The following is a 13,790-nucleotide window of genomic DNA, read 5'->3' as shown; positions in this document are numbered from 1 at the left end:
GGCATCACCTTTTCATCATCTTTTTAATTTATACAGAGCTGTAATAAATCGTTTCGTAATCAAAATGATGCTTCAGTGTTTAATCTAATAGCTGGAATGACTTGGTTTTATGTTGTATATATTTGCTGTACTGTCTCTTTAAATGTGGCGGTCTGCCCTGTTGTTGCTGTGCGGGAAACCCCGTACCGACTGAAGGGACCCAAGATGGCCGAATACTCACGGGGGGTTATTAGCAATTATCTAAGCAAGCCGTCCCGTATGAATGGCATATAGCACTATCATGTAAAGCGTATTCGTGAAGAAACCGCACACCTCTACTGTTTATCTGCATATTCTGGAATGCACGGAAAGCAATAAGGAGAGACGAGTCTCTCCACGGCCCCGAGCCAGAACATGGCGGAACACTCGGGCAAGAAATAGCAGCGGACGCTAGCCTGCTAGCGCGTTACTGGGACACAATCGTAACCGTCGGTGTGTCGATTGCACTGTGTTTGTGGTCGCTGGACGTTGAACGATGTTACCGTTATGTGATTGTTTCCTCGTCAGTATTAAACTTGACTTATTGTTGGAAATGTTGAGCGTAGGTAGTTAGCTTCCTAGCTAGCTATTCAATGCACTGGGTTGGCTAGCTCACCTCAATAGCCAACACCGCTAACTGGCTCTCGGGTTGTACCGATAGACTATCCGATATTAGTGGGCAGAAACAGGTGATCCCGTAATTCCGAATGTTTTTCTCTCCCTCACACGTGTATTATACCATTCGTCTGTCGTTTACATCGATTAGCAGCTTGCCTCTATATCCCCGACATCATACACCGTCTGCTAGAATGTTAATCAAACTGAATTAAATTGGTAAATGCAGCCTTCGCTGGACAATATTTAAGATATTTCAGAATATTTCCATCTGGAAGTTGTATCAGCCTGATTATACAGCCCCTCTGCATTGGGACTGTTTCGTCGAGCTGTTCGTCCGGTTGACCCCAGCAAGCTTGAAATTGAGTTATTGACAGGTGTGACTTAATTTTGAGTCTGATATTACGTGGGCAAGACAGTCGAGGCTAAGGTTAGGGGTGGGACCGATAAAAGCCACCTTGCCAGGATGACGGACACCCGTCGCCGAGTTAAAGTTTATACCCTCAATGAGGACAGACAATGGGACGACCGTGGGACCGGCCACGTCTCTTCGGCTTACGTCGAAAGATTGAAAGGCACTTCTCTGCTGGTGCGAGCAGAGAGTGATGGTAAGTTTACAGACAGAATATAAGACACTAAAGGTGCTCTGTAAGCCATGCTTTACCGTTGTGCTCATTTTGGGCTAATATTGTGTATCACTCCGACACACACACACACACACACACACACACACACACACACACACACACACACACACACACACACACACACACACACACACACACACACACACGTAAACAACAACATACTTGTTGATGTAAATCTTGTGTTTTTTTCTCATTGCCCTTTCAGGTTCCCTTCTCTTGGAGTCCAAGATCAATCCAAACACAGCATACCAGAAACAACAGGTCAGTCTATACCATGGATTTAAATGTCACTGACATATTTTAATGTAATATAACATGTATTTACTTTGAATTTGCTTTGTGATTAGGACACGTTAATAGTGTGGTCAGAAGCGGAGAACTACGATTTGGCGCTCAGTTTTCAGGAGAAGGCAGGCTGTGATGAGATCTGGGAGAAAATATGCCAGGTTAGTGCTGTCGTGCCTTCCCCTGTGCAAGGATTTACTGTACTTGTTTCTGTTTATAGACTGTTTACAGGCTCTGTAAACAGTCGGCTTCTTCTGTCACCCGATTCACAAATCAAATCCTGCCTTCCATTCTCTTTGCCCAGGTTCAGGGAAAAGACCCGTCTGTGGACATCACCCAGGAAGTGGTGGACGAGTCCGAAGAGGAGCGCTTCGACGACATGTCGTCGCCGGGCCTGGAGCTGCCACCATGTGAACTGAACCGCCTGGAAGACCTCGCCGAGCTGGTTGCCTCATCGCTTCCATCGCCGCTGCGCCGCGAGAAGCTTGCGCTGGCAGTGGAGAACGAGGGCTACATCCGCAAGCTCCTGGAGCTGTTTCGTGTGTGCGAGGACCTGGAGAACCACGAGGGGCTGCACCACCTGTACGAGATCATCAAGGGCATTTTCCTGCTCAACCGCACGGCCCTCTTTGAGGTCATGTTCTCCGAGGAGTGCATCATGGACGTGATTGGCTGTCTAGAGTTTGACCCCGCGCTGCCGCAACCCCGCCGCCATCGAGAGTTCCTCACCAAAACGGCGCGCTTCAAAGAGGTCATCCCTATCTCGGACCCGGAGCTGCGGCAGAAGATCCACCAGACGTATCGGGTGCAGTACATCCAGGACATGGTATTGCCCACCCCCTCAGTGTTCGAGGAGAACATGCTGTCTACCCTGCACTCCTTCATCTTCTTTAACAAGGTGGAGATCGTCGGCATGCTTCAGGTGAGATCGGAGCCTGCTGTGTGTTTTGTTTTTGTCTATGCACTCACATCTTGCTGCGTAAGCTTCTTGACAAAAGGTATTCATTACATAGAACTAGTTTTGATAATAATACATGCGTGGATCTGAGCAAATCCTTAAAATACACCAAAGAACACGCAGGACGTGCCTGGTTGTAGAATGACCTTGAATCAGGTTAACGTAAGCATGGATGTGAAGACATTGAAGGATGGGTGGACGAGTGTGCTTTCTACTCTGCAAATCTGTCTGATAGGTTTCACCATCATGTGACCTTTCTGTTTTTATTCTGTGTCAACTCAGCAGTGTTTATGTATGGTCGTCGCCGTGGAGACGGAGAAGTGTTGTGTAAATCGGTTACGCTGAGCTCGAGGAAAACTGAATCATGGCATGCTGTTCTCTCTGTTAGGACTGCTCAATGAGAGGTTCAAACACAACTGATACGGCCTGCTTCGTTGTCTTTTAAAGCACCACAGGCCAGGACGTGGCACGCAATGAGCCTAAAGCTAACAGACCTGCCTGTACAGTGTTCCAGTCATTTCGGCAAGGACCAGAATTCTGGCACCAAACTGCTGTTGGCAGAAATTGTGGCTTTCAATTTTTATAATCTTTACATAGATCTCCACAAGGTATTAGAACTACATGTGATTCAATGTGATTATAATCTAATATAAGATCTTTTCAGGTTTTCTACAATCAAATTTATTCGGCTGATAACAAACGTGGGGATCTCTCAGTGAGCCTACTATTCTGTGTATTCAGAGGGTATTTCTTGTTTTTCATTCATTTAGACTTTGTTCTGAAGAGATGGTTAGATGGTGGTGAATTAAACAATGCCACAATGGCTTTTTTCTCATGCTCATTTCTTGACCCGAAAAAAACAACAAAAAAAGACATCAAGCATTGGCACCAATGAACCCCATGTCTCATAGTGAAAAGCACAAGACTCTTAATTGGCACTTGCATTTGTCTTGTAAAGTGAGAGACTTTGTTGGTCGGACAAAACAACTATTTACATGATGAGGTCACGGAGCAGTAATTGCAGTAATTGCTTGTTGTCGTTGTTGTTGTTGTGTTGTTGGTCTGCTCTGTATGTCCCAGGTTACTTTGTCTGCTTTTGAAGAAAAGCCAGCCATGTGGGTTTATACTTGAAAGTTGGGTTTGGAATCGTTTCATAGACCTGTCCAATCTTCTGGCAGCCATGGCATTGCTTCTCCCATGCTATTCTTGTAGATGCTTCACAACCTGAACCCATATGGGTGTTAATAACTCTGAGTGTAGCTGAGTCTACTGGCAGAGCTGTGGGCCGAGCCCCTTCAGCCCTCCATCCTTCAGACTAACAGCGGGAGTATGCGACACCCACAACCTACGCCGCTCCTCCTCCTCAACGCCCCTCTTGTCTTTTCCGCTCACCATCTCAACCCCAGGACGATGAGAAGTTCCTGACCGACCTCTTCGCCCAGCTCACAGACGAGGCCACAGAGGACGACAAAAGACACGAGCTGGTGAGCAACGACAACAAAACAAGAAAATGTCCAGTTGGCGTGGGCCCTCTGGCCGGTGTTGCTCGTCTCGGTTTTGATTTGTAAGCCTCATGCCCTGCTGTTGTCCCTCCCGCCCGGCCTCTAGGTAAACTTCCTAAAGGAATTCTGCGCTTTCTCACAAACGTTACAACCTCAAAACAGAGACGCCTTTTTCAAGACGCTTTCCAACATGGGCATTCTCCCAGCACTAGAGGTTATACTGGTAAGTACTGCATCATCATCATCATCATCATCATCATCATCATACAGGGGTTACATTTGTAAGACTACACTACTACTATTTGGTATAAACCTATGTTTTTGTTGGCTACATGATACACATGGGTGTGTTTTCTACTTTGTTTGAACTAGTTCCCACCGGAAATGGTGTGTGTGTATGTGTATGTGTGTGGGTGTGGGTTTGGCTAATGCTTAGTTTTGGTATTGCTCATGTGTGGCTTGGCACCATGACAGACACCATCTGCAGCGGTTTCCTTCTGCCATGAATCGTGTATTTCTCTGTTATTGTACTCCATTAGTCCGTACTCATTATTACTCCTGCTTAGTGTCGAGATCTTGCACATGTGTGTGATGTAAAATGGCAGTTCTTTGATCTTGCCTCAACAATAGTCCTACTGACAAATGTACTGCTTATCGTAAGTCGCTTTGGTTAAAAGCGTCTCCTAAATGCCCTAAATGTAAATGTCGTCCACACAATCAAAGTAAGTATATTTGAAAAAATCAGCTTATTTTGGTTGCCATTTCTTGGTGTGGTTCTTAGGCTGTGTGTTTGGTCTGTCACAGGGAATGGACGACGTGCAGGTGCGCGGGGCGGCCACAGATATCTTCTCTTACCTGGTGGAGTACAACCCGTCCATGGTACGAGAGTTTGTCATGCAGGAGTCCCAGCAGAACGATGACGTGAGTATCGAGCAGGAAGAATTCACCTCTTACGCTCTGTGCTGCTGGTGGTGGCGGGGTGGTACTTTGATGATGTGCCTTGCTATTCCGTTTCAGAATAAGCAGGACCAAATCCATTTGCCACCATCCTTTGTATTTAGCGTATGTGTTGAGCCATTTGGCATTATATTGTTAATACAGCACACACTCTGTCATGAATTGTGTTAAATAGAATGTTGTACTGTACATCTTTTTAATGTGAATCACGTCACTGTTAATGGGCAATACATTATTTTAATCAGATTTGGGATGCACCGATTCCATCTCTTCTCAGACCAAGTACAAGTATTTACATTTGGGTACTCGCCGATACCACGTACCGACACGAGTACTTAATAATACCTTTACAGTTTAAAAAACACACCTCTACCGCCTCTTATAATACCATTGCAGTTAATCACACCTCTACCGCCCCCCTCTAGGCATCGCTAGAGGGGGCATCGTTATCGCTATGGTTGCGGCCCATGGCAACTTTGATACTTCTTCATACTTTTTCAGTATGGTCGTTGTGTACGAGTGTTATAATGGGCAGTGTTGTATATGACGTGCACCACACACCGTAACAATATACTATAGGTGTCCGGAAGTCCTGATGCTTGGATGCGAGTATTGCTGCTCAGACGGAGCTTAACCTTCGACACAGACTGTACCGGTATACAATCAGTTTCCGAAAAGCTAAACTTTCTCTCGGACACCGAGAAGTTCAGTCAACCACTGCCCAGGCCGACCTCAACACGTCCACACAAACCACGCTGTCTGTGCCCCTTTTTTCCGCTAAATTGGGGACTTATTTCAGTAACGGTGATAAAACGGCATATGTTGACGATCATATAGGGTGAATGACCACGTTGTGTAAAGTGATACCAGGGGGTTGTATTGGAGAAGTTTAACACGAGTACATGGGCACAGTATCAGGGCCGCGTCTAGAGTGCTGGTATCGATTGGTGCTATCACTCTATTAGATAAGATGTACCATGTAGAATGTGATTTAATGTGACTGATTTGAGTGTTTTCTCTCCGCCATGCAGGACATCCTGCTCATCAACCTGATCATTGAGCACATGATCTGTGACACGGACCCAGAGCTGGGCGGCGCGGTGCAGCTCATGGGTCTGCTGCGCACGCTGGTGGACCCCGAGAACATGCTGGCCACTGCCAACGTAAGCCTGCCTGGAGGCCGCCTGCCACTCCCACAGCCGGACTCACTCTGCTCACTCCTACTACGGGCCGAGGATCTGGGAGTGAAACCCCATTTATCAGAAATGTTAAGCCCAGGCATATGACACGCAGACCCCTTTTGTGTATAACAATGAATAATTACCTTGCCAGGAGCGATGGAGTTAAATATTGAATTATGAGTGTTGCCAGAAATGCCTGTTGAAACGTGCGGGGCTGCACATTGTTTTATCGCCGCAATGTTTATTTACTCTGATAAAGTGGCATAATAAAACTTGGGTTAAGCAATAGTGAAATTTCACCAGCTTTGGCAAGAGGAAAACACACCTTGTTTTAAATGATGGATCCGCCTGTATATAGCGATTGTGTCTTTTGAATTTATGACTTTAATAAAACAATATATTGGAGCAATCTTTTTTCATCCGAAATCTTTTTAAAAAGATAATTTATTGACTGTCTGACTGTTAAAGCGCAAAAAAGGTGAACCCTTTTTAACGATAAGTTTCTGGCTTTTGTTTCTTCCTAGAAAACGGAGAAGACAGAATTCCTGAGCTTTTTCTACAAGCACTGCATGCACGTCCTCTCAGCCCCCCTGTTGGCCAACACCACTGAAGAGAAGCCCAGCAAAGGTCGGTCCTGCACTTCCAGCTCCTTTACCTTCGTTTGGTTCACTGAAACCTGAACTTGCAACACGCGTGCTTTCTAATCCGATCCAAATGTTCAACATCAAAAACCTGACCACCCCCCCCCCCCCCCCCACCGACAGATGATTTCCAAACGTCCCAGCTGCTGGCATTGATCTTGGAGCTGCTGACGTTCTGTGTGGAGCACCACACCTACCACATCAAGAACTACATCATCAACAAGGACATCTTGCGGAGGGTGCTGGTACTCACCGCCTCGCAGCACGCCTTCCTGGCCCTATGTGAGTCACAATAGGGCTGGGTGATTAATCAGATTTGGATTTTAGCATGAAACCGTCACCAAACTAATATAATCAAGTTGAAACAATTTTTTTTATTTTCTTTATTTTCTTTCTTTATAGAAATTGCAGAACAGCTCAAATATTTTCAAATATTTTCTACTTGACCCATTTTGTGTATTTTTTTTAAGGGGAAATTTCAAAGTTCTCATTTACAAATTGTGATATTATGAATAAATGCATCATGCTTTCAAACTAAAAAATAATCGTTTGAATAATCAAGATTAATATTGACCAAAATAATCGTGATTGATTTTTTCCATAATCGAGCAGCCCTAAGTTACACCCGCCACCAATCGCAACCAGGGGTGGGAACCAACTACCTCACCATATGATACGCCATACACGGCCCGCCATAGCGATAATATTGTGATACAGCGATTCTTCCGTTCACGTTCCCTAAATTCATGTGTTGAGCGGCGCCTCGAGGAGCAGGGAAATCAGTGTAGAGCGCCTTACTTTATCAATTAAAATATTGATATTTGGGGCGATATTTCCTTCAGGAATAAGGCCTAAAAATGCAACCAAAAAAAGAAAGAAGGATATTTGGCGGCAATCTTTCGCCGTATCAATATTTAGTCCCACGCCTAATCGCAACCCTACGGGACGGGAAGGATCCGATCGCCATGGAGACGGAGAGGGCGGCGGTTGGTTTGGGGCCTGATTATCTGTTTCTCGCCCACCCTCGCTCTCAGGCGCCCTGCGTTTCATGCGGAGGATCATCGGGCTGAAGGACGAGTTCTACAACCGCTACATCATGAGGAACTTCCTGTTTGAGCCGGTGGTCAAGGCGTTCCTCAGCAACGGCTCGCGCTACAACCTCATGAACTCGGCCATCATCGAGATGTTTGAGTATGTCCGTGTGGTGAGTGTCCCCCTCGTCCTGCCTCTCGAACCGCCCACCCTGAACCACTTATTTTTGTTTGTTTATTTACAATTGAGTCTCTTGTTTCTCTTGTGTCTAACCAGATATTCTTAAACCGTGTTGCTGCTGTAGAGGTTCACGTTTAACGAGTTTGGTGTGATCTCTCCTCTCTTGAATTCCCTCCTTCTCTATTCTTTTTCGTACCTTTTCTTCACTCATTATTTCTCCCCCGTCGTTCTGTCTCAAACCCCAAATTGTGAGATTCTGCTCCCCTGTTTCCCCCATTACCTTTTCCTCCTTTTTCTCTCTTTTTCTGTGTCTCTCTCCGTCTATCTCCCTCTCTCACGTCCCATTGCTCCTAGGAGGATGTGAAGTCTCTCACCGCTCACATAGTAGAGAACTATTGGAAGGCTCTGGAGGACGTTGACTATGTCCAGACCTTCAAGGGCCTGAAGCTGCGCTACGAACAGCAAAGGGAGAGGCAAGACAACCCCAAACTAGATAGGTGAGTGGAAGGGCAAGAGAAGGGGACGGCAGGGAGGGCAATCAAGCCTTGCCTAAGGAAAGGTGGGGTGCCAAAAATGCTATTTGATTGCCTATTAGTGGTTAATAGCAAGTGGGGTCGTGTGATTTTTGGAGGTACCAGTAAATGAGTCAGTGAGCTGGCAAGAAACTTGGTAGTAATGTAATACGTGTGTAATAATGTGGAACATTTTACTGAGAAATGCAAGGTATACTATGCATTATAAGATTATACAGAAATGTCTGTGGGCCCCCACTTTAATTTTAGTTTTACATATATTCACAGACACCTTTTTCAATTTCAGCTAGTTGATATTTGATTTATTCTTCCTTTATTGTAGCGACCTTGAGGCCGTGCTGCTTGTTGTGCACTCTGAGCCACTTACAGTGCCAGGCTTTCCACTCCTGTCTAGACTGATCTTTCACCCTCCAACCTGATTTTCCAGGTTGTAGTGTTGAAACATTAACACCTCTAACATCCCTTTTTTTATTATAGAAAAAACGTATTTATGTCAAAAGTATACGGGGATGTTAAATATTAATAACAAAGCGTTCAAGGCTCCAGTGGTCCTGAGAACGGACTCACACCAAAGCTACTCGGCCACTTGAGAGCAGGGCGTTTGACGGACAGCTCTCCCTCCCGCCCCCAGCATGCGCTCCATCCTGAGGAACCACCGCTTCCGCCGGGACGCTCGCACGCTGGAAGACGAGGAGGAGATGTGGTTCAACACGGACGAGGACGACCTGGAGGACGGAGAGGCGGTGGTGCCGCCCTCGGACAAGATGAAGAGCGAGGAGGACCTCATGGACCCCATAAGCAAGTTCATGGAGAGGAAGAAATGTATGTCTGTGTTTCAACTCGGGCGCTCGGCGCCCCGCTAGCGGTCTTCCCTGTAGACATTAGATTCTTATGTTCGATTGAACTAAATAATGATTTGAGGAGGCTTGAAAGGTCCCATGAAGGTCCTGTCTTTGCGTCATTATTCATTAGCCACAAGCTAGAAAGGACTGACCCCGTGTGTGGCGTCAGGTGCGTACGTCCAGTGGGACATTGACGTTGCGGGACAGATTTAGGGTTCAAATGACGTTCACAAACGGACGCAGAAAAATGTTAAAAGCTGAGGTCACAAATGTTGGGATCTAAAAGTAGGGTCACGAGTCAAAAAAGTTTGGGAACCATTGATGAAACGGCAACTAAAGTCTGCAGAAGGAGGTATGTGGTTGGACAGGATGTCACAATAAGTCCTGGTCAGTCAAGCCCCAGGCCGTGGCGGGTCCTTGGCACCGTTCCGTAAGAAGGACAGATCACATAAGTGTGGTCTGTGGCAGAGCAGCAAGACAGAAACCATGACTTGGTGAAGTAAATATTATGTCTAGACTCGTTTTGGCCCCAGAGCTGGTTGATGGTGTTCCATAATAACGGGCTACGGACAGATGGGAGTTCGAAGGGCGACGCTTTGCGCCAACATTGTTCCGCTAACGTCTGGCCAAATCCAAACTCTCCATTCCATGCTCATGGTGTCATACCAATACGTCAAGTATGGGGGAGATAAACGTCTGCAGGTTGCAGTGACTGATGCCTAACTAGCACTTGAAAATCAATGCGCTGAGAGATAACCCCTTTCGCCAAATCCACACGAGACCCAAGTCCTGCAATACGGTGGGAACACAGAACTCCAATCACAGCGACAAAGTCCCTTTTCTGGCTATCTCAGGGGGTAAAGCAAAAAAAAATCTTAGTCTGGAATGAGATTGTTTTTTTTATCTTATCAGAGTGCAACCTGCGGCTGGGTGAATGGATCGGTCTAAAAGCATTTATCCCATCTGTCCCCCCCCCCCCCCTCACCAGTGAAGGACTCTGAGGACAAGGAGGTCCTGGGGAAGTCGGGCCTGTCGGGCCGGCAGAGTCCCAGCTTCAAGCTCTCCTTCTCCGGCTCCACCAAGAGCAGTCTGTCCAGCCCGCCCTCCTCCGCCTCGCTGAACCCCGGCTCGCCGGGCTCTCCGGGGTCACCGGGGTCGGGCTCCCGGAACTCGCCACCCTCCGCGGCCGTCCCCACCAAGGTAGGGGCCCCCCCGGACCCTCTGTGCTGCAGGGGACGTTTAAAAGGTCCCACGACATGCCAGGTGTGGCACGTATTAAACTTCAATAGCTCAATAATAAAACCTTTTAATAAAACTCTGAATACACATTTTATTGTCCAGAAGAAACCAAAACGGCACAGAAGTTTTTTATTCAAGCAATGTAGCACGAGTTAGAGTGGAGTTGGTGATGGATATAGCCTAACCACAGGTGTCGCAATTTTTTTAAACAAAATTAACAATAATAATGGGGGGGGGGGGAGGGAGCGCCAGAGGATCAGGGTAAGGTAAGGGGGGTGTTTGCTCAAAAAAGGTTGAGAAACTCTGATCTAGGCATTTCTAGAGGCCTAGAAACACAACTTTCTAAAGCGACATGAAGACTCATGTCGGGGGCAAAACTCCAATTGAATGGTCATTGAGTCACAGGCCCCCAGAAAAAAGGAGGCAATATACGAGTCATATGCTTTTGTGTGTTGTTATTATTGAGCTTTTGTAGTAACTGAGGTCAACATCTGAATCAATTGTTTACAAGTTGTGAATTGTTTAAGAGATAAGGCAAACTTAGACCGTGGTTGTCGTTATCGTCTGTTCTGTTACTGTCCAGCAGTGATTTACATCTGCTGGACAGTTAGGAATCATTAATTGAATCAAGCTTAAATGTGTTTCATGTCACGTTGAATTCTCCTGGTTCCAACGCGGCTGACGTGTGTGTGTCTGTCCTCAGGGGGCGCTGGTGGGCCTGGTGGACTACCCGGACGATGACGATGAGGAGGATGAGGACGAGGACGAGGACGTGGAGAGTAAAGAGGACCCGCTGCCTCCATCCAAGAAGTCCAAGCTGAGCTCCTAGAGACCTGCCGGCCCCCCCCCCGGCCCCCGCTTCGCCCGCCACACTGCAGCAGCAGCAGCATTGACTTGACTACCACAGGCATGATCAAACTTGTACAACAGAACGAATGGAAAAAAATTTAAATAAAATATGTGCGCAGCGGCTGTCTGGTCAGCCAGCGCCCAGACGAGGAGAGGACTGCGTGAGAGCTCGTAGCGTCCTCAGACTTGAACCCAATTTATACAAGTGCCAATCAGAAGACAAGGTGCGGAGGCCACAGGAGACCTGAGGAGGACCAGAGGGGACCATGGAGGGGGCGGGGCGGGGGGGGGGGGGGGGTGGGGGGGGGGAAGACGATTGTAGCTATCGCAGTCACGAACAATACGGGACGCATAATGACCATTCAGTAACTGGAGGAAGACCACACACACACACACACACACACACACACACACACACACACACACACACACACACACACACACACACACACACACACACACACACACACACACACACTACCCAAACAGGGTAGTGACTTTACTGCTCCCTGAAACACGACCCACTGCCCCGCCCCCCCCCCCCCCCGCCCCCAACCTCCTCCACTCAGGGAAGGACATCACAGACTCACCCCGACGGGTTGGCCAATGAGGACCCAGAACCACCACTCGACCCCCCCCTCCTCCGCCCGGCCCCTCCCCTCCCCGCCTCCTCCTTTAAATCGGTTCCTTTCTCTCCTCCTCCTCTGCTGGGTCTTCTGGCTCCTTTTTGGTTCTTCTCTCTTCTTCGTTTTTTTGGTCTTTTTATTTTTAAACTTAGTCCATAGGACCAGGCGGGACACGGCACGCAGGGGAGGGGTGGGGGGGGGCGCAGGAGAGCCGTGGGCGTTTGATGATGTCATCGGTGTCGTGGTTTGTCGTTGCCAGCGGACGTTCTTTTCTCTGTGGAGAATAAAAAAAGCCAGCAGTTTCGTTCCCGCCCTCCCCCCCCCCCCCCCCCCCCCCCCCCCTCCTCTTCTTCTTTATTTGACACTCTTTCCTGTTTTTTTTTGTAAATGACAACAAACAAAAAAGACCTGCCTTTAAATGTTCAGGACGTTTTCTGTCGCACCTGAACAGGTTTTTAAAGACCTCAGTAGGTTGAGCTAGTTTTACCCTTTTTTTGCCCTTTGAAACTGCAGATTTTTTGGAAAATTTGTAATCCCGTCTTGATTAAAGATTGAGTGGAATCCTAGATGTGATACATTTTGTCATATCTTCTCATTTTCTTTTACATGAGTGTACACTTAGTTGTTAAGAATATTTGGGACCATTAAAATGATCTTTGCTGTAAGATCTCTTGCTACCCTGAAGTGATTCATTCTATGACCTCTATGCTGGTCGTGTAGCTGTCGCCTAAGGCTGGTTTCTGCTCGGTGGCATACTGTTTATTTGATCTTAATTCAGCTGGTATTGTTTACTTCAGTGTGCAAAACAAGGCAGACAATGTAACGGTGGCTAACCAATTAACTGCCTTCCAGAAACGGATAAACTAGAATGGAAATACTGTCTCAATTATCTTAAAATATCTGCGTGGTCGATCTGAGCTGTATTTGTCCACATGGTGGCGGTGTTGCTTCACCATTATAATACCAATGTCTGGAGGGTTGTCGTTTCTTGGTTATTTTTGAATTGTTTATTTGCCAAAATGAGATAAGAAAGGGAAATACAGTTTTGAAATGTATCCATGTAGTGTGTGAAATGATAAAATTACCTTTTTTAATCTTCGGTTTGGAGAGTTGAGGATCTCGAGCTGCACATGCTTAATATATTGACCTTATCCTTATATACTAGTTGGGGTTATTATGGAGTTAAAGTTAAACAAGCAAAGTTTAACTGTCCAGGAAAACTTAATTTCTCATCAATAATTTCCTTCACATGTATACGCTGAAACTGGATCCGTTGATGCTCAAAGACGACACATTGCTGCAGCACGCCTCCCAGTGTGCACGGTCACCTCCGCACGGCCAGGAGACTGCCAGCCCATCATAGTGGTTTAATAATTAAAACTCAAGCGAAGCCAATCACTCCGGGGCCCAGCGTGCGACCAGAACCGCCCCACTACGCCTGTTAACGCTCATTAACATGAAAGTGCCATTCAGACACAACAGCCACTTCTCAAAGAGCAGCGCTCCTTGCCAGCCTCAGTTTGCTCATCAGCAGGAGTGTGGCAGCAGCCTGTCTGTGTGTGTGTGGCAGCCTGTCTGTGTGTGTCTGTGTGCGGGTCGGATCCTTGTCTACTTGCCACTGGAAAGGCCAGCGTCCTCCTCGCCGTGCCAGGCCGCTGCTTCAATCCACCAGACTCGATGCCGTG

General features: G+C 47.0%; 1 protein-coding gene across 2 annotated transcripts; it reads left to right on the top strand.

The window, feature by feature from the left end:
• The first annotated feature begins 185 nt into the window (after positions 1-185).
• Positions 186-12,631, top strand: smek1 (SMEK homolog 1, suppressor of mek1 (Dictyostelium)). Of its 2 annotated transcripts, none has more exons than XM_084483525.1 (15): positions 186-1,241; positions 1,486-1,541; positions 1,628-1,726; positions 1,870-2,487; positions 3,930-4,007; positions 4,132-4,248; positions 4,830-4,946; positions 6,014-6,145; positions 6,688-6,790; positions 6,928-7,086; positions 7,839-8,008; positions 8,374-8,513; positions 9,181-9,371; positions 10,380-10,591; positions 11,334-12,631. In XM_084483525.1, exons 1-15 carry the CDS (start codon positions 1,100-1,102, stop codon positions 11,457-11,459), a joined length of 2,460 nt encoding a protein of 819 aa, XP_084339651.1. In that variant the 5' UTR covers positions 186-1,099; the 3' UTR covers positions 11,460-12,631. The 2 variants fall into 2 exon arrangements, with proteins under 2 accessions (XP_084339651.1, XP_084339650.1); XM_084483524.1 differs by having other exon boundaries at positions 8,371-8,513.
• The last annotated feature ends 1,159 nt before the right edge of the window (positions 12,632-13,790 follow it).

This window comes from Micromesistius poutassou, assembly GCF_964030765.1.
Source record: "Micromesistius poutassou genome assembly, chromosome: 19".
NCBI classification, from domain to species: Eukaryota; Metazoa; Chordata; class Actinopteri; order Gadiformes; family Gadidae; genus Micromesistius; species Micromesistius poutassou.
This window is presented reverse-complemented; position numbering and strand designations above follow the sequence as displayed.

Excerpts from the sequence above, each read along its gene's own strand:
- smek1 (XM_084483524.1), top strand. The coding sequence starts at position 1,100 with ATGACGGACACCCGTCGCCGAGTTAAAGTTTATACCCTCAATGAGGAC. Across the intron at positions 2,488-3,929 it reads AGATCGTCGGCATGCTTCAG|GACGATGAGAAGTTCCTGAC; the intron begins GTGAGATCGGAG and ends TCTCAACCCCAG. Across the intron at positions 4,249-4,829 it reads CAGCACTAGAGGTTATACTG|GGAATGGACGACGTGCAGGT; the intron begins GTAAGTACTGCA and ends GGTCTGTCACAG.